At 38.7% G+C, this 25000-nt stretch overlaps 2 protein-coding genes across 9 annotated transcripts in view; one reads left to right on the top strand and one right to left on the bottom strand.

Annotated features, from left to right (window-relative positions):
• Nucleotides 1-6379, bottom strand: part of LOC137995861 (Wilms tumor protein 1-interacting protein homolog) — a 14842-nt gene extending 8463 nt beyond the window's left edge. Inside the window, exons 1-2 of one of the 6 annotated variants that reach the window (XM_068841333.1) lie at nucleotides 6214-6379; nucleotides 3355-3466 (exon numbers count right to left, since the gene is read on the bottom strand). The gene's annotated coding sequence lies outside the window, so the exon portion shown is untranslated. Of the gene's footprint in view, nucleotides 474-3354; nucleotides 3467-6213 lie in introns of those variants that run through there. The other 5 variants (XM_068841338.1, XM_068841342.1, XM_068841351.1 and 2 more) reach the window with 5 other exon arrangements.
• Nucleotides 6380-6399: 20 nt separating this feature from the next.
• The window catches only part of LOC137995843 (GATOR2 complex protein WDR59-like), a 41540-nt gene continuing 22939 nt past the window's right edge, over nucleotides 6400-25000 (top strand). Inside the window, exons 1-12 of one of the 3 annotated variants that reach the window (XM_068841318.1) lie at nucleotides 6400-6484; nucleotides 7558-7607; nucleotides 8658-8793; nucleotides 9439-9524; nucleotides 11215-11295; nucleotides 14778-14815; nucleotides 19454-19542; nucleotides 20210-20326; nucleotides 20437-20514; nucleotides 21250-21424; nucleotides 22091-22170; nucleotides 23118-23330. In XM_068841318.1, coding sequence (XP_068697419.1) covers nucleotides 6407-6484; nucleotides 7558-7607; nucleotides 8658-8793; nucleotides 9439-9524; nucleotides 11215-11295; nucleotides 14778-14815; nucleotides 19454-19542; nucleotides 20210-20326; nucleotides 20437-20514; nucleotides 21250-21424; nucleotides 22091-22170; nucleotides 23118-23330 — 1221 coding nt within the window. In that variant the 5' untranslated portion in view covers nucleotides 6400-6406. Of the gene's footprint in view, nucleotides 6485-7557; nucleotides 7608-8657; nucleotides 8794-9270; nucleotides 9337-9438; nucleotides 9539-11214; nucleotides 11296-14777; nucleotides 14816-19453; nucleotides 19543-20209; nucleotides 20327-20436; nucleotides 20515-21249; nucleotides 21425-22090; nucleotides 22171-23117; nucleotides 23331-25000 lie in introns of those variants that run through there. The other 2 variants (XM_068841325.1, XM_068841321.1) reach the window with 2 other exon arrangements.

Genomic DNA, 25000 nt, shown 5'->3' with positions numbered 1-25000 from the left:
ATAAACAGCATAAACTGTGACAGTTCTAGTCCTTACTTCTGCATTAGAATGCCATGTGATTTAAGGGCATTGTTGGTTTCTAGCAACAGCTAACAAAGGCCCAGCCACAATAATTGCCAATTATCCCATTCAAAAGGAGACAAAGAATTTAAGGAATGAAAATATCTAATAAAGCTGTGTGAATTCTTGCATGCAAAGAATGCAGCCAAAGCTAAGCACACATGCAAGCACCTTCATCCCTTTTGATTTCCACTTAATGAAGTCCTTAAATACCTTAATGCAAATTAGGGATGTCCATTAATTTAAGTAAAATAAATCACTCTATATTCTTTGTAACTCTTTTTTGACAGGGGTAAAAATATATAGGTTTACAAGTCACCCATGCATGGGCCTGTCTCGCCATAATCATAATAATATGACGGGATAAGGTGAACCTCAATAAACACCTTCCTATAAACCAATATTATTTCTTTCTGGAGATGATCTGTACTCTACAATTTCATCTCTGTATACAATAATAAAGAAACCAATAATACTATTATTGATTTTTGTTGAAAATTGTTATTTCTTGATTACACAAACATTAAAAAGCTATTTATGGCTCAATTTTCAATGTGTTGACAATGACATGCAGTGATACTGGCTGAATTTGGAGCCTGAATAAAGATGGCAATGTATGTGTCTGGGGTATCTTTTTCAGTTTTGTTCCCAAGGAGGCACAGACCTAATCAGCTAACTCAATGTTGTACCAGAAGCATGTGTCACCTTGCAGCGTGTAACTTGAAACCATTTTCCTTGGAACAAAGCTCGGGAGTTTAGGACACCAATTTTATCCCCAAATATGGACAAAAATAAGACCGAAGCTGCACGAGCGGAAAAGTGCCCGAGCTACGTTACATCCAAATAAGGAAATTTTTTGCCTAAAAAAACCCCGGCTCTTGTACCCAATTCAGATCTCGTGGGATTCAAATTCTCTGTGTATTGTATTTGCATGATAATGTAGCATTCATGTTTAAATGATATGGAAATACCTGGAACAAAACGTTTTATTTCCAAAGGGTTTGAATTGGGTACAACACTGAGTTAGCCGATTAGGTCTATGGCAAGTTATTTTCCAAAAATTCACGATCTAGTCATCCTCCTCCTCTTGAAAATGGTCATTGGTCAAGTGTCATCAATGACCGATTTTCTCAAGTGTAAAATGTAGACTATTTTCCATTCCCATAATGCAATACGTTTTGAGGGTTCTTTACATAAAAACAATACAAGTCATTTACTCCTGTATCATGCTTCAGCGAACTGAAAATCCATTGTTTTAATGCAAATAAGCCCCCAAAATGAACTGTATTTTGGGATTTGCGAAAATAGCAAATTAACAAAAAGTAGATCTAAAAGAGTGTTTTCCTTTTGTTACATGCTTAGATTTCTGTTTATACAGATACACAAATTTAAGATTTTTTTACTTCAACCTGCCCTCCTTTTTTTCTTTTTGCTTCATAACTCGGAGAATACAATGTTCAAATACACATGTTTTCAGGACGTCTTGATATTAACTACTGAGCACCTTAACTTAACGAGCTGTTAATACCGGTTGTCACAGCGGATTTGGACCCCCCTGAAAATAAGCGTTCTTTTGATTAGTATGTAATCTCATGGGCCCGAGGGCGATTAAGGATTAATTTCACGCATATTTTCAAAGGTTTCACAAATTGCCAGAGTCGTGAAGTGACAAGGGCAATTTGGAAAACTTTGAAACACATGTGAAATTAATCCTTAATTGCACAAGGGCACATTGCGATTACACGTTTATCACATAAAGGGCAAAATTATTGTGTGAAGCCATTCAAACAAAAAGCAACGCTTTATGAAAAAGCCTCAGCGCATGCTTTCAACAACTTCAACTGAAGCTTAAAGTGGTACTATGACGAAAATCGCATCTTTCCTATCTAAGCCATTTTGAAACATAAACAAGTAGTCTGCGTGACAAGAAAAATGCTGTTTACTTTTTTCAAACATCTCTTTTCGTTCCAGAGATATTCGAGTTTTTAAAATATGCAAATTAGCCAAGTGATGACGTCATACACTCAACCAAATTTTGCTCAAATACGATGAATAGAGATATCTCAGCCAATTTGTATCAGAATTTTTTGATTTTTTGCAGTAAGATTCTACTAAATGTTCTCCACAATATGAGCTTAACAGTTCTGTTACCATGGCATCACACTGGGTTCCAGACCTCCCCCATATTAAAACCTTTTCTGGCCACCTTTGGCATTCCATTTTGATATTTGCTAACAGCACTTCATATGCATGATCCAGCAAGCATGTAAATAATTATGTTAGCTCGAGTTTGTGGCCTCGTTTAACATTTTTCAAGCTGAAAATCACTAACATATTGAAATCAAGTGGGTGGGGACTGGAAAAGAGTGAGTTGCCATGGGAACGTATTTTTTTATAGCCATAGGTGTGTTTCCTGTAGAACTATTAGACTACCAAGTTTCAATGGTCTGCACTGCAAATTGGCCAAGGTAGCTCTATTTATATACTCAATATAATATTGGGTTGAGTGTATGACGTCATCAGCCATCTCATTTGCATATTTTACCCATTTTTCAAACTTAAATATCTCCGGAACTAATGAAGATATTTGCAAACGGTAAATGGCATTTTTGTTCTTTCATGGAATTCTATGTGATACATGTACACTCAAAAAATCAAGGGGTAAAAATTTGATCATAGTACCACTTTAAGTCTGACTTTGCATTTTTTTCGCATCTATTCGCATCTATTCGTATCTATCTATATTCTTAATTATATGAAATGCCGCCGCGAATGCTTTTAAACAACAAATTAACTGATCTAAGGCCCGTTTCAAATGTCAAACTTTACATGTGCCGAATCTAATGCAAATGAGCAAAAACAATAGATTTTTCTCGTTTGCATTAGATTCGGCACATGTAAAGTTGAAACGGGCCTTCATATTTTCCTCAAGTTTTCCTGATCCAAAATCTAACTCTGTATTGATATACATGTACAGTTAAATAAATGAGCTGTAATATGGGGATTTATCCCGGGGGTCCAAATTTGCTAGGACACCGGGACTTGATTTTCTTGAAAATAATTAATTTACCGGTCCAAAAAAATTTACATGATGATGAAAATGATCTAAAACTTTGAACGATAGGACGGCGTTGGAAAGTGCACATTAGGCTTTATTGTCAACGGAAGATCAAATTTTTAATTAATTAAGATAATTACCGAGAAAGCTCCACTCATGTGAGAGGTCCTGCATTCGATCGAATTGGAATTTAGAAATGCACCCGAAATGTTACCGGGTTTTTATCGGGTACTTACCAGGCAGGACTTACGGGAGAAACGGGCCCCAGCTTTCAATCCGCTGCGTCCGGAAGGGTTGCGTGAGTTTCAAGATTTCCAGACATGATGAGGTCGGCCCTGGCGGGGTTCCCTGGAAAATCCGGATCAAGGATTACTGGATCAGTTTAAAATAACTCAAATAAATTAAACCCCTACATGTCTCAGTCAAGATCTCTCGTGTACATTTAAACATGTAAATCACGTTTTTCTGCGAGCCCTTAAAAATTTCCGGCGATTGATATAGACACTGCCAAGGGAAAACAAAATCGCCATTATTTTCCAATTCTTTGCATTTCCACCCACGCATTAGTTGATCTCACAAATAATTCCCAGGTTTTCTCTTTGACATCGAGCTGAATATTTCTGGAAAAAGTAGTTTAAAAAAGGCACGTTTACGAGTTTACCGACACCAAACAGACAACCGAGTGAAAATATGTCCTTTATTCACATCGCTGACATTTGAAACAACTCTGGACTGGGTCAATGGAGCAGTCCCTTCATAAATCAGTAGGTCAGCCCGCTTTTCTGAGGCAGTCGTGTTTTGTCACGCAAACAAATAAAATGACACGACTGCCTCGGCTAGTACTTGAACACGGAATGCGGGAATGATGGAATGCGGGAATGATGGAATGCCAGAACGGTGGAACGCCGGAATACTTAAACACGGAACGCCAAAATACTTAAACACGGAAAGCTGGAATACTTAAACACGGCACAGTTGTGAAAATTTTGACAATTGGAACGCATGGTTTCTCCCCCCACAAGAGTTCGGGGCAAAAACCAAAGTGGAGATCGGAACTGCATGTCCTTCAGAGTTTTTCAGTGCCTAGATGTTTTCGTTCCGAAGACTTTGGGAAAGTCGTGAAGAAGGAGGTAAATTACATCACTTCTCTGATGCGAGCACAAAGGGCTATGGTCAATGAAGTTACTTTATTGTCGTAAAAAAAGGTTGCTGTTATTCATTGTGGTCAAGTACAATAATAATAATGTATTCTCGTTTGTCTCACGATGTGGTCACTTGTGAGGTAGATCGCGACGTTTCGACTGCATACTGCTAGTCTTCATCAGGTGATGATGTTGACTGGTTACGCATCACCTTTTAAACAGGATGCTCCGCTGTGATTGGTTGGTTTTCAGCAGCTGTGATTAGGATCTGGAAACCATCCTGGATTGCGGAAACGTTGATAGCTTCTTACAGCATCTGAACAACCAGCAGCCTTTCATTCGCTTCAACATGAAGACAGAGAACGACTACAAACTCGCTTTCCTTGACACCGCAGTTTCAAGAGAACTGGATGGCCGCCTCACCACCAGCGTGTACAGGAAGCCTACGCACACTGATCAGTACTTAGCGTATGATTCCCACCACCCTCAATCAGTAAAACGCGGTATTGTCAAGTATCTCTATGAGCGCGCCAAACGTCTCGTAACAAAACCTTCTGTTATCTCCAAGGAGAAGAAACACCTGTCTTCTGTTCTTGTCTGTAATGGTTACCCTCTTTCTTTCTTGCAGAAAATCACCAAGACCAGGAAACCAAGTAGCAGTGCTGCGCCCACAATCGAATATAAGTCTACCGCGGTTTTACGCCTATCCGAACAACTTTGCGGCTGCCCAGAGCAACAAGGCATACACACTGTTTTCAAGACGCTGTCGAGCCGACTAAACAAGATGGCGTGGTTTACAGGATTCCCTGTGAATGCGGTAAAGTCTACATGGGCGAGACTGGAAGACCTATGCAAGATAGAATGAAAGAACATGAATGAAACATCCGACTTGCTTGTACCCAGACCTCCGCCTTTTCAGAACACGCTAACAACACCGGACACAACACACTTTGGAACGAAGCAAAGTTTATTGATCGTGACCCTCATTGGTACACACGCAGGGTCAAAAACGTGATTCACTTAAGACTTTACCCTAACAACATCAACAGGGATAGTGGAATAGAAATTCCAGAAGCATGAACGCCCATGATCAAGAAACACAACAATAGGAGAACCATACAACAGCGGACCACTGAAGGAACAACACGCCGAAACAGCGAAGATCGAAACGCACGAACCACAGCTGCCTGAAAACCAACCAATCACAGTGGGGCATCCTGTTTAAAAGGTGACGCGTAACCAGTCGACATCATCGCCTGATGAAGACTAGCAGTATGCAGTCAAAACGTCGCGATCTACATCACAAGTGACCACATGGTGAGACAAACGAGAATACATTTCAATACTTCACCACGATGAATAACAGCAACCTTTTTTACAACAATAAAGTAACTTCATTGACCATAGCCCTGTGTGCTCGCATCAGGGAAGTGATGCAACTCCTTCTTCACGACTTTCCTTAAGTCTTCGGAAGGAAAACATCTACGCACTGAAAAACTCTGAAGGACATGCAGTTCCGATCTCCACTTTCGTTTTTGCCCCGAACACTTGTGGGGGGAGAAACCATGTGTTCCAATTGTCAAAATTTTCACAACTGTTCCGTATTTAAGTATTCCAGCGTTCCGTTTTAAGTATTCTGGCGTTCCGCGTTTAAGTATTCCGGCGTTCCGCCGTTCCACCGTTCCGGTCCATCATTCCAGCATTCCGTGTTTAAGCCGCTCGACTGATTTATGAAGGGACTGATCGCAGTCCAAACAAATTTTGTCAGTCTAGTGCGTACGGGCCCTTTGTCGTACTAAAAGGGCAACCGCGAGAACTACCGAGCCGTAACACTTATTGTATTTTTCTTCGCCATCGTTTTTATGTTCAGCATGTTGTACCTCGGAGTTTACAGCCACCGTCAACCGGAAAATTCAGCAATCAAACGGTTTAGATGCCGCAAAATAGACTTACCACACTGCCGTATCCATTTCTTCGTAGTGGTAGATCTTCTTGTAACACTTCCAGGGCAGTGTCGGATTGTTATTTGACATGTTCGTCACTGAAGCCATCATCGCTGGGATAGTACAAAAGAATAACAAAGGCGCGCAAGGCATGCCGAACAAAGTGTGGTTTTTCTATTTTCTTCCTTAACAATATGTCGTGTATGCTATCACCTATTATCCAAACTGAATCCAAGATGGCTGCCTACCAGGATCTAGTTGCTCCGCATAAAGACTGGCCTGTGAGTTTCATGTCGTTTCTCTCTTTTTCCTATTTCTATAGCATTGTTGAGGTAGTTGATTTGGCGATATTTGACCTGTAAACATCAGCCAAGTGCTTACTGTTGCATCTATTTATACCATTCCGTGCATGTACATTTCACTTCCGCCCCTGTTTTAAGCTCTTGTTGTTGGTAATTATGACCATTCTCTTTTGAAAAGCGCAAATAACCTCGGAAAACCACTCTTAAATTAAACGTGATCATTAATATCCAGCACTTTCGATATTAACGATGAAATGATATATGAAATGCATCATATATAAACTGCGGATATGAAATCAAGTGAAGCTATGCATGATCCTCGCAGTTATGAACGCAATTTTTGCAATTGCGTAAAGAAGCCTGAAAAATTCAGGACTTCAACGGGGTTTGAACCTGTGACCTCGCGATACCAGTGCAACGCTCTAACCAACTGAGCTATGAAGCCACTGACGTTGGGAGTTGGTCATTTGTGGGCTCCAGTGTTCCTGTGAGGTATGAATCAACAATGAAATGATATATGAAATGGATCATATATGAACTGCGGATATGAAATCAAGTGAAGCTATGATCCTTGCAGTCATAAACGCAATTTTTGCAATTGTGTAAAGAAGCCTGAAAAATTCAGGACTTCAACGAGGTTTGAACCTGTGACCTTGCGATACCGGTACGACATTCTAACCAACTGAACTATGAAACCACTGAAGTTGGGAGCTGGTCATTTGTAGGTTGCAATGTTCATAACTGTGAGGATCATAGTTTCACTTGATTTCATATCTGCAGTTCATATTATGATCCATTTCATATATCATTTCATAGTTGATTCATTCCTCGTGGGAACATTAGAACCCACAAATGACCAGCTCCCAACGTCAGTGGCTTCATAGCCCAGTTGGTTAGAGTGTCGCACCGGTATCGCAATGTCACAGGTTCAAACCCTGTTGAAGTCCTGAATTTTTTAGGCTTCTTTATGCAATTGCAAAAATTGCGTTCATACATGTAACTGCAAGGATCAAAGCTTCACTTAACTTTCGATATTATTTCCCATATTACAGGCAACAGTAATGGCAGTGGACTGCACAGGCCAATTTGCTGTTCTGGGATCGTAAGTGTTTTCATAAATCATAAGCTAGCAGTAATCCAGGATTAGTGAGGTTCGTTCGATTCCTGTTTTGCCATCGACGATGCATTTGAAAGTAGTTGTATATTTTGGGGAGAATCGTTTTGTACTCTTTTCTAGTGTTTATTCAGTTATGAGGATGGCATCAATTATGCAAGGTGGCTTCCAAATGCTGAAATTGTACCAGTGGCTTACGTGGTTGAGCACCAGGTCGTGACTTCAACTCTGGCCGGACCAACACTCAGGGTCTTTAATTGACTGAGGAGTGGTCAAAATTTGTTGTGGACTCATTCGGCAACTCCTTGTGAGTTCATAACATTTTGACCACTGTGATACATGTATCATTGTAGATGAGAGTACAGACAACGCTGAACCACTTTCGATTTGTTTCAACTCTCTTACTCTTTTGTGATTGGCCGAAAGCTTACAGTTTATTTTTTTCAAAATCAGCGCCTGTGACGTCATAACTGCAGATTATACAGTTATCATGTCAAGGTCACTCAAGGTCACAGGTTATCATGTCATGTATGACTGCAGTGCATGATTTCTAAGGGTAATCATGTCAAGTTCGTGCGCTTTGTGTTTCTTGCCGTCAGTGAAGAAACAAAAAAATGACTTCCAGGTTTGTTTTCTTCAGTTACTTATTTATTGCTATTTACTTTTGTCAATCGAATTATGTGCCGTTGACAAATAAATTACCAGTTCCACTCAGTTTTTTTCGTACAATGCATAATAAAACAATTATTAGATTCGATTTTTGTGATATCCAGAATAATCAATGTCTCGGTAAGGGTTATCAGCCTCAGCCTTCGGCTTCAGCTGATAACCCTTACCTCGACCTTGATTATTCTGGATATCACAAAAACTTCATCCAATAATTGTTCATAATTATCGAATCGGGCAATGAGTTCCACAGTTTTGGTCCTTGTTGTAAAAATTAATAATTATAAATATTGTTTGTTGTTCTGCACGAGGACCGTCATGGATTCTGTAATGGTTAGGTATGGAAATGTTATTAAATGCACTGCTTTTTAGGCGGAAGGGACTGGCATTCATTGACCTGGATTCTCCGACTGTCATTACAAAAAAGGTTGCTAGGAACAGCAAATGGGAATGTGGTGCTGTGGAATGGAATCCTCACCTCTCACATGCTCATGTCTTTGCCAATGCTGTGAGTTTTTCCATTGCATGTTTAAATAAAGTGTTCTTCATCCCTAATTATTCCAATTGTCACTAATTAAAAATTACATTTTTTCCACGTTTTTTGAGAAAGAAATTTGTCAGGAATTTTTAACAAACTGTTGACATTCCCACCTAACTGAGATATCATTTTCTTCCGGTGTCCAGTGTTCTTAGCTTCACATCCAATCAAATGCTTACATTCTTCTTGTAAGGCAAAAATCTATGGAAAGACTTTGTTGAATGAAGAAATTCCTGTCAACAAACACCAGAAGAAGATCAGTCATATGTCAAAGTTGGTAGAAACGATGTTCATTATAAATAAAGTGCTATTAAAATAGTGGGTTAGACTTTGAAGTCCATGTATTTTCCATTTCAATGTTTAATAATAGTGAGTTTAGGTTTGATGAACAGTGGATGAAGAAGACTTCTAAAGACTACTTTGGATTTCTTTTGATTTCTTTCAAAGAATTTTTTTCCAAAATTTGAGCTGCTAAATTCAGGGTGAGGCTTACCATATCTGCGGGTGTTTACGGTAAGACCTTTTAAATTGTATAAGATCACTATGATTAAGGTTCTTAATAATTATTCCTCTCTTTAGTCTTAGTTTCTTGTGTAATCATGTTTCTCGCTATAGTCCAATCAGAAGACAGAGATCTGGTCATGGAGGGAAGGAAATGGTTTACAGCAGCAAATTCTCAGAGGTCACACACGAGCAATTAGGTACTGTTTACAAGGTACATTCTGATAAAACAACAGCAACAACAATATTCAACATTCTTTTGCTAATCAATTACGTTAAATTACATTGAATTACAAATCAGTAGTCACTTTGTGAAACATTGATCGTTCCTCAATCTGTTTACACAGTATTCCACAGCCTCCATGTTACAATGTATGTGAACAAGGAATGTGACAAGAAGAACCATTTTGCAGATGAAAATTAATAGCAAAGGAAGCACTTTGTCTTTCATTATTTCAACTCAGTGACTCCTTGGAGTGAGACTTCACAGATTTTACTGTCTAATGCCAGACAATTTTACTCGTCAATGGGGTTGGTACAAGAGTCAATGGGTGAACAACCTATGCGCATGTACTCATGCACTATGTCAGACTCCTTTAACCCATTGTGAGACTTAATTAATTAAGGTGGCTGGAAGCAGTTTCACCACTTTAAGAGACCTTCTTATTAGAGGGGTTATAACTAACTTCTGACAATTCATTGTACGAATCAGTCTTTGTGGAAATCATGCGACCTCATGGTAGAAATATTATTGTTGGCTGCCTCTATAGACCTTGCGATGCCTCTCGAAATGACTTTAACAAGTCTATTAAAGATATCTTGGCAGCCATCCATTTTGGGAATAAGTTATCTTATATAAATTATGCCTGGGTGATTTTAATGTCAACATCCTCAACTCTCATTCTCATCAATCTACAAATGAGATTGCACTTAACCACATGATTGGGTCACGGAATGTGGACTTTGGACTTTGCACTACGGAATTGAACTGGATATTGACCAAGATAAAAATTGTACCATAAAAAATCATTGAAATGCTGTGAATTTTAAAGGCAATTGGTTAAAATTCCTTTGAACAAAGTGTAGGCTACCTGTAACCTCTTGTTTTATAAGAGCTGCACTTCCCATTGGAACCTTGGAAATATCATAATTTTATACAACTTGATGGCATAACCACATCTTTGAAAGCAGCAGTTTGAGTATTTTGAGAGGCCAAAAAATGTATACAGTATCTTCTATACAAATACAGTGTCCTACAGAGATTTCTTGAATTGAACATGTGAAGTCTTTGTGTTTATGAAGAAAAACAAAACAGCCAATGAAATTCACTGAAAAGGACACACTCCTTAAGAACGAAAAAAAAAAAGTGGTTGCATTTTATCTCTGACACTATTTTTTGGTGGATGATAGAATGTATAGTGATTTCTATATTAAATAATAATTATTAATATTGACCCATTCACTCACTCCTCAGGCACCCCAGAATGCTCCATTTGATGAGTAAAATTGTCTGGCGTCAGGCAAAGTAAAATCTGCGAAGTTTCATTCCCAGGAGTCAATGGATTAATGGAGGTGACACAGTTATTGACTGGTTAACAGGCACCCCAGGATGCCCCCAGTAAAATCGTCTGGCGTTAGACTGAGTAAAATCTGCTAAAAAGAGTCAATAGGTGATTATTATTATAAATTATTATTATTATTATTATTATTATTATTATTATTATTTTATTTTTTATTTTTATTATTATTATTATTATTATTTTTTTTTTTATTATTATTATTATTATTTGTTGTTGTTGTTGTTTGTACTTTATTATGATTGTAAGATTCCATTGATTCATTTGGTAAGTTGCAATCACTTATTTTGCTGATCCTCTTCTTTGGCTCCAGTGATTTAAACTGGTCCTGGTTTGACCCTCATCTTCTTTCCACCTGCTCAATGGATCAGTTTATCTATATCTGGGACTTAAGGTAATTTTATACAATCACTGCAAATGAAAAAATTTTGAAGTATGTGTAAGTTAAAAAATGACTAAATGAACATCAGTTACTAAGAGTACCAGCACATGTACAGGTACAGCGTACTGTTGTATTGACTACTGAGGGTTTTTCATGAAGAAAGAAAAATAATAAATGTTTAGATTAATATATTAAACATTTAGAGGTGAATAATAAAGTAGCTGCTATTTCTAAAACGATGGAATGACCTGGTTATAAATAACCTTGTCTTGGAGAGTAAATTGTTGACTTTCCAGAAATACTGGTCAACCTCAAAAGTTGGGTGATTGTGATCTTTTTGTTGAACTCACACATTCCTTGTCAAACTTTATAACACTTGAAAAAAAAAGAAAACTAACAAAAACAAAAACCCGGTATCTTGCCATCATTTGACACAGATGCTTCACCGTTTCGTGAGTAAACACGCCGCAGTAACTTGTTCACGCCTGCTGAATTCAATGTCACTTTTGATTTTGTGATTTACTTGTGCAGCCAAAAGTACTGTAACAATAACAAAATTCAACTTAGCCAAAATCTCCCAAAATATTTTTCGCTGATGGTAACTTTTTTATATTTCGTGGTTCAAAATTAATGTTGTTTTCATGTTGTAAATTTTGTTGCTGATGGCAAAATATTTTATTCTCGATGGACCGTCCTGAAAACTTCCTTCTGCTCTTCTGAAGTTGTGAAGGAACTTGAAAATGATCAGCATGTCAGCCTAGAAGCCAATGTTTTTCAATTCCCATTTATTTTCTTCAATCTTTCTGGGTTTAATACTTTGCTAGTAACCACATGTCTTCTCAGGGGGCAATTTACTTAAGACTTCTACCATGGCACTACAATGATATACTGTAAACGTCCATGTATAAGCTGCATCCGTAGATAAGCCACACCCCGAATTTAGAAGCGCAGATTTTGGAAAAAAATGTAATACAATAAAGTTTGAAGTTCCAGTAACGTTCTATTGCTATAAACCAACAAGGACAAGCAATCAAGGTTTCACCATAAAGCTGAAATTCCTTTGATATTGAAGTTACAAAACGAACGAGTGCTTAGTAGCCAAGCTTTAAATGTGGGGAGGAGTCTGGGCCAGGGCCTGGGTATCATGACCACGTCTATAAAGATGTACCCACAATAGGCGAAAAATTTCATGCAGAACAGGAGCTTGATAATGCAGTCGACAAATTTGCCGAGAGGGTGGTCGAGGACAACTAAACAGTCGGCCATTCACCTCGCGAGTACTCGGGAATTTTGTGGTATTTTATCGCACGTGGCGGAAAGATATGCGTGGAAGTGACTGGTCGAAGACGTCACTGCAAACGGTAGTAGCCAAAACGCGGGGCCGGGGCCGGGGTCGGGGTCGGGGTCGGGGTGTCTTCTCGAATGACTGTCATTAATGATGGCGATAAGTCAAAAAATTTGAGGAACCTACGGATGCTATGAAAGCTTTTAAGGGGCATTTTAGCTTAGTTTTTCGTACTTTGTTTTTTTGTCTTTCCGAAAATTGAAGTTTGTTGTTCGAAATTAAGAGAATTTCCAAAATTACCGTAATTGGAGTTTATGGAATACACGCTAACTGCCAGACAGAGTCCCATCATAATATTCACTTCGTTAAAAAAAAAACCAGAATCACAGTTCCACGATGATCGTCACGCAGTCATGCAACGTTCCTTTTGCTTGTTTATTCATGTTGTTGTCAATTTTGTTGTCTGATTTACCACAAACGGTTTGTAGTATAGTCAGTAGCATAGGAACTTGCTAGCCAATTCTATTCGGACTTCAAGGGATCGAATCCAATTTTACGAGAAAAAGCACAACCACACTTAGAACAATTTTGCGAAAACAAGGAACTGAGAACGTTTGCATGACGACCTTAGTGGAATTACGGCTATGTTCTGTTTCGTTTTAATTGTATTGGGGAGAAGTTTCTTACGAAGTAAACATTAAAACGTGGTTTTAAAATGTGAAGCTCAGCGAGTCTTCAGTGTTTCTAGGTGATTCGCACCTACGTACGAGGCACTACTTTAAGGCAAGATCACGGCACTGAGGATCCTGAAGATTTTCAGATTTTTATTTGTACTAGCTGCTCGATCGATATGTCGTTGGGTTAGGGTTAGTCGACTGAAACGAAAATATTACGGAAGTAGATTAATGTTTTGGAATGCCGGCGATAGGCTAAAAGAAGAATGCAACTGATTTCTTGAATATATTACAATTTGTGTCTTCTAATCTACACGATCTTATGGTTTGATTTCTTCCATTGATTGTCTTTAACGTTCTTGATCGGAGAAATTGAAACGAAAAAATTTTGAAAAAAAAACAAGACACCCCGACCTCGACCCCGACCCCGACCCCGACCCCGGCCCAGACCCGCCCCCACCCCCACCCCCACCCCCGTCCCCGGCCCCGGCCCCGCGTTTTGGCCACTACCCACTGCAAACAGCTGTGTGGAGGAATGGAGATTCCTTGTAGGTTGGTGTTTACTTGTTCGAGTAAAGCGAAAATTAATCTCTTGAAAGAACTCTTGGAGTGCAAGATTCGCCGATAAACACTCGAAGACACAAACGGCTCCTTTACGAGCCACCACTCATTAAAAAGTCAATGAACAACTTACAGCAACATGCTCTCAGTTTCTTTTATGTTTCTTTACTGAGATCTTAAGAAGTTGTATGAATATTAATTAGGTTTTTTAAAACTCCAAACACAGATGTATCCATGGATAAGCCGCACCCTTGATTTATGGCTTCAATTTTGTGAAAAAAAGTGCGGCTTATACATGGACGTTTACGGTACAATACCAAAACAATATCGTGTACTATTAGAGCTACGTATTACGCAAAGACAACTTGAATCACCTTGGAAGATGGTTGATAATATGGAATAAAGCGCTGTGTTACTGCACTACCGCACGTACACAATGCATGCCAATTTTTTCTAAAAATGACAGGAATTTTTTCTTTATGACAAATGATTAATAGGCCGGTTTTTAACCTTAGAAAAAGATCTGTTTTGTCATATGAACGTGTAAACCATTAAGGGCCTCTGCTGGCACGACTTCTGGGTGACCCCTTAAATGGTCTTAATTAATGACCCCCGACTTGAAAAAATTGCCTGGAACGCTGCTGTTCAATTCCATCTAACTCAGTCCCTTGTGTTTTTGAGTAACATGTACCACAGGCAACCCAGTATATGCTCATTGAGCGTCTAGTTAATCTGGGATTAGTGTTAATCAGCTTTTGAAGAACCGGACCCTGTAGTGTTGGTGCCATTCAAGAATGACAAAGGAGGGTCCTGCTTAAGCATTTCCTCAAAGTCACTAGCATACTGTCAAAGAAAGTGATGATTTCCCTAAATCCCAAACAAGAAAATGCAAGCTTCATATGATAAAGAATACATCATTAATTTTGACCTTGGTATGACTTTCTTTATCACATCCTTTGTTTTTTCTTCTACAGGGAAGGGAAAAAGCCAGCAAGCTCATTACAAGCTATTGGTTTGTTTTGTTGTACTTCATTTAAAAGCCAACCGCACCTTTAAAATACATCTGTATTACTGTTCTTAAAGTGCCCCTATGTTAACCAAACACTAAGTGACCAAAGTTTTGAGCCTTGATTTCAAAAAGACACCTGTTTATTTTAACTGGAATTTTCCTGTTTAATGGTCGGCCATTACTAATTTTAAGTTCTTGAAAGAGCTGGTTTGAGGAGAAAATGATGTTAAAAAGGCTCACTAGTTTAAGAATGCAATGGGTGTGTATGCCACAGAATTAACATGCAGCACAGGAGTTTTGGGCTTTCAGACTTTTAAACTCGCGTTTTGCATTTACAATAAGCTGAAATTTTAAGCTAGTGAGCCTTTGATATCACGTTTCCCTGGATCCTACCCTCTGAGGTCCAATCGGTCAATTTTGAGCGTGAGTAATGGTGGACCGTGAAATCCAAAACTTACACTCAAAGTAAACAGCCTTTGCTTTTCAGGTGTTAAGCAAACACACTTTCAAAATCTGAACAGGGAGCTTTAAAACTTTGAATTTGAGCCCTTTGAAAAATGTTTGTACTGAGTGGTGATGATAGGAAAAGTTGATGATGGGCATAAAAATAAGAAACATAATGATTGTACATATGGTGTATTTAATATTAATAATGTAAGATTGCTGTTTGTGGAGACCTCCACTGAGTTTTCATATAAATTTGAAAAACCATTACCCTGTGAAACCTTGTCCAGTGTTAATAAAAGAGAATAAAAAAAATTGCCAAAGTAAAGGCATATTTAATAATAATGATAATAAATAAATTAACATTAATAATAATAATTATATTTAATTATTAAGACTAATAATAATTCTTGACTTTCTTTGTCCGAGCAACCTGCAAGGAGATGGTATTTAAACTCTGAAGGCATAAATATTGCCTACCCTCAGCCCCAGATCTGGGTTTCAATGACTAACTGTCTTTTCAAGGATTAGAGTGGTCCCTGCATTCTTTGCAACACATCCAGAATCCCAAGATCTTTCAAAAACCGTAAGGCCTTCAGACCGATCAGACTTTGTGCCCAAACTACTAACCACCAACAGCGCAATCTTCATTGACACATGATGCATCTTCCTGATTTTCTTTGCCATAGGAGAGTAGGTTGTGATTTTCTCATACAAATTATGTACTCTTTAGTCACTGCATTCCTATTGCAAACTACCAAGAAATCAAGATACGTCCACTCCTGATCCACTTGATCCACCACTGTGACAGTAACATCTGGACGATTATGTTCGATCTTCTGTGTTGCCTTGATGCTCCTATACCACCGGATCTCTGCATTCCTATCTTGTGACACCATCTGGAACCTCCCTATACCACGCGTCAGCACACTTTACACCATCCTTGTGACAACATTCCCAGTACACCCTCAACCCCACCCAATCATGCTAGTACAACAAACAAACCAAACCAGTACAACGACTTACCACATGCCCGACTCCATCCCCTTGCCACACTTTCTACACTTTGGATCTACATCCTCCTTCTCAATCATGGCCTGAAAAAACCTTGCTCACAGAGCAGAGGTTCATATGGGGTACATTACACTCTAATCAGTTAAGTCCATTCACATTGTCAGCTTCCTTCATCGCTTCCAACATTTTAACAATCCCTGAATGGGGTACCGTATCATAGGCCTTCCAATAATTGATCTACCCCATTGCCAAACACCTCGTCCCCCGAGCCTACCTTAACACTGCCTTGTCTATCAGCAACTAGTCCTTTGTACCCCGCAGCCTCTTCCACATCAATGGCAGTTATAAGTCTGCAGTAGCTAGCCACTGTTCCCTTGGCATCATCCTTCTCTATCAACACCAACCTCCCCTTTGCCATCCACTCCGGCACCTCCCCATTGTCCAAACAATGCTGCAAACTCACTGAAATTAACCCAAATGATGGCTTAAACCTCTCAAACCAAAACCCCCTTACGCTGTCCAGACCTGGAGTGTTCCAATTCGCCATCTTCCGAATTCCATTTTCCACATCTCTACTCTAATCTCCACTTCCTCTTGCTTCTCCACATTACCCATCCTGTCCCACACCTTGTCCAACCAATAATACAATACAAGTTAATTTAACTACGCTGGCCACACACAACAGAAGCTGATTTCCAGGTGGGGCCTTTCCCTTATCTTTAACTTGCTTACCATATGTGTCACTTAAGGGAGAACAATAGTCAAAGTAAGGTGAGATAAGTGATTTGTATAGAGTTACCAGGGTGCAAAGTGGAACAAAAGGATTTATTCGTCTTAGAGCTCCTATACCAGGCACGCCTTTCCACATATATACTCAATGTGAGTCTCAAAAGTAAGCCTTTCATCCAATAGAACTCCCAAACATTTATTAGCGGTTACACGTGAAACCATAATATTGTCGATGGAGATTCCATTAGATTATATGTTGACCCAATGAGCATTAGTTTAGTTCTGGATGGATGGAATTGAAGCTTATTAACAGTAAGCCAATTAGTGTTTTTTTTAAAAATCAAAATTTACATTATTAACAACTACTGTCCTAGTTATGCCTCTTCTCCACTGACTAATTACCACTCCAGAACCTTGTTTGCTCCCTTCCATTTGGTGCTTGGGTTGGCCCTGCATTTGCCTTGCCCCTTAACTCATTGAACAACTGACTCTGGTTATTCTTGAACAAGGTGCTCAGTCTGACCTTCGAACGGTTGTCTACAACCACCAAATTTTTCGAGCTCCCAGACTGTATCTTCCTCTTCAAGAACAAACTCACAGCAACTTTCCCCTTCTTGACAACGTGATACCTCTTATTCAAATGATCTGTCACTTTCCTCTCAAGAACACTCCCCCTTCTTGCCACCTCAGTCCTCGTCAAATCCTTCTTTGCGACTTGGGTTTCTTCTTCTCAAACTAGTTACCTTTCTTCTTTCCCATCAGCCCCAACCTGTCTGCAACTACATATGAAAATTTATATTGGTTTTATCAAATGTGTTGATAAAGGTCGAATTACCTTGGAGTCCATGAATGATTTGGAAGGCTGATGTTTCGAGCGTTAGCCCTTCGTCAGAGCGGTGGTAATTCAACCTTTATCAACACGTTTGATAAACCAAATTTCCAGTTTCTCTCTCCCATTGATGCAGTGCTCACCACAGTTTCTTTAGAAACTAGAAATTTGCAACTACATATGACCCAGTATACAGAAGCCTATTGATCTCTGACATCAACATCCCATCCTTCACAAGATTATGAATCAACCCTTCTGCAACTTTCACCACTCGATTCACTTTTCTATCCTGAGCCTGGAAACCAGGAATGTCAACCCACTCCTCACTACTGAAGACTGCTCTCATCTTCTGAAGTACCTCCTCCTTCTCCTCATTGCTCGCCACTCTTAGACCATCATCGTCAAGAAAGTAACCAACTTCTCCTCAACCACTTTGACCTGTCCATCAATGCCACCCATCTTTCCCTTACTATCCTGTCCTCTAGCCCTCTCTTCACCCTCAACTCCTAAACAATCCAGCTTCTCCACATTTACCTTTACTCCTCCAGATGTTGATACAGCCTCAACCACCATTTCTTCCTTCTCTCCACTAACACCTTTAGCAACCTTGAAATCTACCTCATTTTCAGACTCATCTCCTTTACCCACAGCCTCTCACTCTGTAACCACACCAGATTCACATCCCTCCTCACATTCAGCATCAAATCCCATGAACTCTTCCTCATCATCACTTTCTCCAAACAGTTCTTTCACTTCGCTGATCATCATCTTCTCCTGATTCATGCCAACCTCCTTTCTGATCTCACCCCTCACAATCTTCTCAATCTCGCCCATCTCCATCTTAGTCAACAGATTATTCAGCTCGATGCACTTCAACTATGAAATCAAACTGGGTTCTTCCCACACACTCAAACCTTTCTCGTCCTGCAAAGCCTTCACTGTCTTCTTCACACCACTCCTGACAAAAAAAACTCTCACAACACCTTGCTCATCTCCTCATGTGGCCTCATACATAAATTTTGTTCTTCCCTCTCTTCTGACCCTTTCTACCTTTCCCAATCACACCATATCAACCTTGTCAGCTTGCCTTGTCAAATCTTCACACCTGTTGTTCCCCCTCCACCATCATCAGAACTTACAATGACACTGACCTGATGCCCTGAAGTAGCTTTTAAAAGTTCTCTTTCCTTGTCAATGGGATTGAAAGCAGTGTCAGTCTCATCTGCCCTTCCGGAATGTAGCCTCTTCTGACAGCACTTGCTTGTGCTGGAAAAGTCTGGAGAAATGCTACAAAGCAATTCAACAGTAACTGGCCTTTCCATTCTCTATCAAATCCCTTGGTCATACTTTCAGTTCTCCTGTTTGGAATACCGGTTTCCATCTACACCACCAGGAGGAGGAGTACACTCAGTAATAATAATGATAATGATAACAATAAAAGATAATAATAACAACAACAATTATAACAATGATAAATTATTGTGCTAAATAATGTAATATTATTTTCTAGATATACTCAAAGTTAATATTAAGACAAGTCAAAGATCATTATTTTACATTCTGTTTTAGAGATGTGGTCTTAAAACAATAATTATCTCTTATTTATTTGGTCCTGGCCATTGCAGTTGGTGCCTCACAAGTTAAGTGGAACAGGGTAAATCGCCATGTCCTTGCAACAAGCCATGATGGTGATGTTCGGATCTGGGATCTTAGGGTTTGTATGCACAAGATGTACCCTTGCACTGTTTTAATAAAAAGTGTGGTTTTTAAATTTGTACCCACATGACTGTACTTTCCTATGCTCAGTAAAATAAAATGAAAAATGGTTCAAAGCCTTTAGAAATTTCAACTGTTACTTATGTACATTTTGATGGAGATATGTTGAACAAGAAAAAAATGGGAACTACAGGAAGTTAGAATCAATGTTTATATTATGTCAGTTGGAAAAACAATATTCTTGTGTATCGATTCATTTTTTAATTCCAACTCAGCTTGAGTTAGTAGTCTTGAACTTTGAGCATGACACTAGGGCACTTTATTAATAAAAGTTTCAAGCTTACATGTTTAGTACCCAAGAACATGTGCTCCCCTGATCACGAAGATTGCTATTCATGTCGACTCAAGGCAAATACCGGTATATTTCAAATGTTGGTTTTTGATAAGAGGGGAAAACCAAAATACATGTACCCAGTAAAACATCTTGGGGCATATAGGGCCAACAAACTTACCAGTAACCCACATGTTACGTGAGGACCTAAATCACTACTGTGCCAAGAGACAGATTTATGAAAATCTGTACTGACCCACTCATACTGATCACAGTTGACCCTGGTTGCTTGCAGACTTACATGATCTTGGACTGTCTCTTGTCTTGTTAATAGAAAGGTAACACACCTGTGGAGTACATTACAGCCCATCTGTCCAAGATTCATGGTCTGGACTGGTCACGGTCCAGTGGCACTACACTGGCAACTTGCAGTAGTGATGCTACAGTCAAGGTAAAAAAGAAGTACAACTTGCAAGAAAAAAACAGTCAGAACAAAGTCATTTATTTCCCATCGTAAAACGAACTTTACTTTGTAAAAACCTTTTGGATTTTTCATCCCAGCTGTGGAATACTGAACAACCTCAACAACCAGAGAATAAGCTGAATGCAAATTGCCCAGTCTGGAGAGCAAGATTCACAGTGAGTACAAGAAATTAAATTATTTACCAGCATGTAGTATTTTTTCTCACCATCAGCTGTGCGAGTGTAGTCCTGAGAGGGACTGCTGTAGAAATTTAGTACCTAATGTGAAGTGCACTTGCAGAGCATTGAAATCCCTTGTTTCTCCTCATTAACAACATTGATGTCTCGTCCTTGTCAACGTTGTGGCTTAAGGCCCATAACGTTATTAAAACTCATAGGCAAGATGAACTTGGGGTTAGGTATTTGAGAGGGTTGTGCTGAACATGCAATGTCCAGACACAACGAGGTGGCAGGGAGGGTAACCCTACCACTGTCCATCATTCACACTTACAAAGCAGTCTGTGGAATACTTACCAATGATTAATCATACTTACTAGAGGGAGGGGTAGCTAGGAGCACAATAATTTTATTAATGTGTCACAACTGACAATTGTTACTGAGAACCGATGAATACATTGTAGATTGATCTGCAACAATCTGCAATGTTGAGTATGACACTTGTGCATAACACTGCTGGCCAGAAATTCCTCGATTTTTTAACTTTTCCAAAATTAATTTTTAGTTTTAGCCACATTCAACAGTGCTTCATTGACATTACACATTTAAATTAATGATCATTTGGACAGTGAAGATGAAGTTAATCAAGTTTTTAAAATGTCAGTCAAAATACTTAGTGTCAACCAAATAAATAAATGTTTTTGAAAACAAAGTTTTTCTTTCTTTCATTTTAAGCCATTTGGCGAGGGACTTGTGACAGTCACTCTACCACAGTTGCATCGAGGAGAGAACAGTTTATCATTGTGGAACATCCCCGATGTCAACTCCCCAATGGCATCACCTGTCAACACTTTTGTTGGGCACAGTGATGTAGTGTTAGAGTTTCATTGGAGATCCCAAACAGGAGATGGTGAGGCTCCTAATTATCGGTCTCCTTAATTCCTTTCTTTCTTTATTTATAAGCAATTTATTATATCACTTAAAATTGAAGAAATTTACGAACTTGATAATATGTACCCAGTAATCAGGTTTCCTCACAAACCCTATGATAGATAAACCAAATTGTAGCAATAAACAGCAAGAAACAAAAGTACAGAGATAACAGCTGTGAAAAAAATGGTGGCATTGTTGTCGTACTAATCCAAATTTCTATGTGGTCTTTCATATTTTTTTTACACATCTGAGCCTGAGCACAACTATGCTGTGCTATAAACATACTCTGGCAGCTTCTCAAACTTGAGAAAGTACATGTACCATGTTTAACATCCATTCAAAGATGTCCCTGTTTAACCAATTTACTCCAAGGATTGGGACTTAATAGATTTTACTCAGTCTAACGATTTTACTCATCAGTGGGGGCTGTCCAGTGGGGTTCAGGTGTCAATGGATTAACATTAATTTTGCTTAGCTTAGCTATAGAAACATCAGTGTTTAGTGGAGATAATAATAATAATAATAATAATAATAATTATTATTATTATTATTATTATTATTATTATTATTATTGTTGATTTAGATACAAATTGTATAATCGTAAATTTTGAGAAGTGGAATTTTTTCCCTTCAATAAAAACAGAAGATGAACAGTTTCAGCTCATCACTTGGGCAAAAGACTACTGTCTCCACTTGTGGGCTGTTGAGCCAAGGATGATTATGGTAAGTTTTGGAGACTATCAAAACGACATCTTCTTAAAAGCATTCCTCGGTCATTGTTGGGTGGTTTCAGAGAAAAGTATTAATAATGTATATACAAACAAACTTTAGAATCTCAATTTGTAAAAGACATCCAATTCTGTGATGTTGAAACAGCACAATGTAATTAGGGTTTACCCCAGACAGCTCTTGCTAATGTTTAGAATGGGGCTGGAACCTTTGACGTCTAGATTTGAAAGCTGTTTACTAACAACTTGCTCAAGCTATTTTCATATAATGCAATAATTGGATCCAGCAGTGCTAGAAACTAAGATTAGTTGGGTGCTGTCCATTCAAGTTTCATGGTCAGTCAGTTTGGTCAGATGAGATGAACAAAATCAAACTGCCTTAACTTTTCTTGCAGTTGCTTTAATAATATTTTTTAAATCACCCTGTTTACTTTGGTAAACATGAAAATCAAGGAGTCTTATCCTCTGCTTTGAAAATCAACCCAAGATTTGCTGCAGGAATTTAACAGCTTAACAAGTGCAGCTGTACTTGATGTAATCCTACATGTACAGACTGAATTTGGACTCTGTAGTCTGAATTTATCATCATAATGCTACTTACACTGTAAGGAATTCCCAGGAATTCCCAAAAAACTGGGAATTAATTTCACAAGGGTTGCAATGTCTCCGATCAAAGCAGTGATTTGAAAGGACAAATGATGTCCTACCAAACAAGGAAGAATCCCGTTAGATCCAGCACTGCCCAGGATTCTTTAAGGAAAAAAATGCAGTTCTATAATTCTTTCGCCATTTACATCAGTTGTGGACTCCATGATTATAAATTACAATAATTAATTTAAAACTGGCTTTCAAACTTAGCACATTTATTGCAGTGCAGAACCTGGCTGTTTTGAGAAAAAGTCAAGTGAACTTCTTTAACTGTTCTTGAAATTTCATACACAGGCATGCAGTGGTGGTGCCTCAGCTAACTTTCCCTCACATTCAACAAGTGAAACAGCCCTTTCCATGCCTGATGAGTTGATAGAAGCAGCGATTTCAGACTCTGTCATCATTGATTCACCACAGATATTTCCTGATCTAGCTGCCCAGCCACACACGTTACAGCAAGAATTTGCACTCATAAATGTTAACATTCCTAATGTTATTGTTGAGCAGGTAAGGCACTGAAAATTATTTAAACAAGCGAAATTTGTTCATTCACATAGTGTTATTTAATGTTCAAGACTTGTGGGGCCAAGTGCTGTATATAAAACACTTCTCGTAATAATGCTTCCAGGGATTCTAAATGAAACAAATCAGTCAAAAACAGCCTTTCTTTTGTCACATAACCTTTAATATTCATAGCCACAAGCATTAAAAAGAATTAGAACATGTTAGGCTCTGTTGACTGTTTGACTTTGGTTGTGTTTTAACCTTACAAGCAAGATAAAAAACATCAATGGTTATGAATACATTCCTTCATGTCATTGTAAAATCTGTGTGCTTCTAACTTGTGGCAAACGTGCAGATTGCCACTTTAATTGCTATACCAATAATCCACAAAAATGCTTGGGAAGCAACCCATGAAACTAGTAGGTTATCATCCTTTGCTTGAGTTGCCCTAAAAAAAAAACTGGTAATTTACCAGGGGAGGTCAGTGTTGAGTTGTTCCTAAAGATCCCACGGTATTGTGCTCTTACTTTGTGTCATATGGAGTGTTATCACGTGACGTCACGGCGGTCATGTTGTTGTACCCAACTAATCCTCCAGGAATTGAGCTCTATTATCGTGCAAACGTTTTCTTTTGTTTCAGTGGAAAAACAAGGTTACTGATTATTACACTCTCTACAGTACTTATAACTGGAGTTGGCGCCTGGCATTGCCAGTTCTACTACATTGCTTAAGCATGAATCCTGCGGCCTGTTTCTCAAACGTTCTCTCAAAGAGAGAGGTTTCAAATTTTCAGAATCATTTTGCTTTTTTGAAAATATACTAAAAGATCAGCTTTTTAAAACTAGCAGATGGAACCTTAAATAGCTGATAAGATGCACTGCATTACAATGCAACTCTGACATCAACGAATGGTCAGGCACTCTGCTTTTGTTGAATAATAACAAAAAAAAAACAATAGGCAAGCCTTTCACTAAGATTTCAAACGCCAGGTAAATCAAATTAGTAGGAAGGAAAGCAAGTGGTGAAAAAGCAAGCAGCCTGATGGATCAGGGGCATGTTTGTTGAAAATAACGTTTCAGCGCCAAGTCATTTCTGAAACTTCGGCAGCTTCTGCAAGTACCTGAGCAGAAATTACGTAAACAAAAGAGACAAAAGACAGAACACAAAACAACTCCAAATAGAGACTAATCCCAAGTGACCAAAAACACAATGCTTTCCGGTACCTGCAGAAAGACCCGAAACTTCCTGGATGATTGTCTGGTTAGGAATTTAATGGAATGAATTATGACTTTAAACCTAGCCTTAGACAGAATACAATCTTTAAGTTTTAATCTTAGGGATGAAAGGACGAAAGAGGGCAGTGTTTGAGTGGAAGAAGATGTAAATGTTGTTAACTGTTTCACCCCGTAACTTGCCCCCGTTGATAAGTAACATCGTCTGGCATCAGACGGAGTAAAATCTGTGACTGTGAGTTCTTACGAGGATAAGGGTGAAGGGGGACATAGAGTGGAGTGGACATGGATGCTGTTAGAGCGACTTTCCTATGACTTTGAAAAATAAACGTGAAAACAGAACGTAAACAAAAATGCAAAACATTTAGTTGACTTATCGAACAAAAACAAACGAGTGCGAATGTTCATTGGCTTAGCAAACGCGGATGCAAACAATGTCAT

This window comes from Montipora foliosa, chromosome 1 (genome assembly GCF_036669935.1).
Source record: "Montipora foliosa isolate CH-2021 chromosome 1, ASM3666993v2, whole genome shotgun sequence".
NCBI classification, from domain to species: Eukaryota; Metazoa; Cnidaria; class Anthozoa; order Scleractinia; family Acroporidae; genus Montipora; species Montipora foliosa.
The sequence above is the reverse complement of the archived record's forward strand: the minus strand, read 5'-3'. Positions and strand labels throughout refer to the sequence as shown.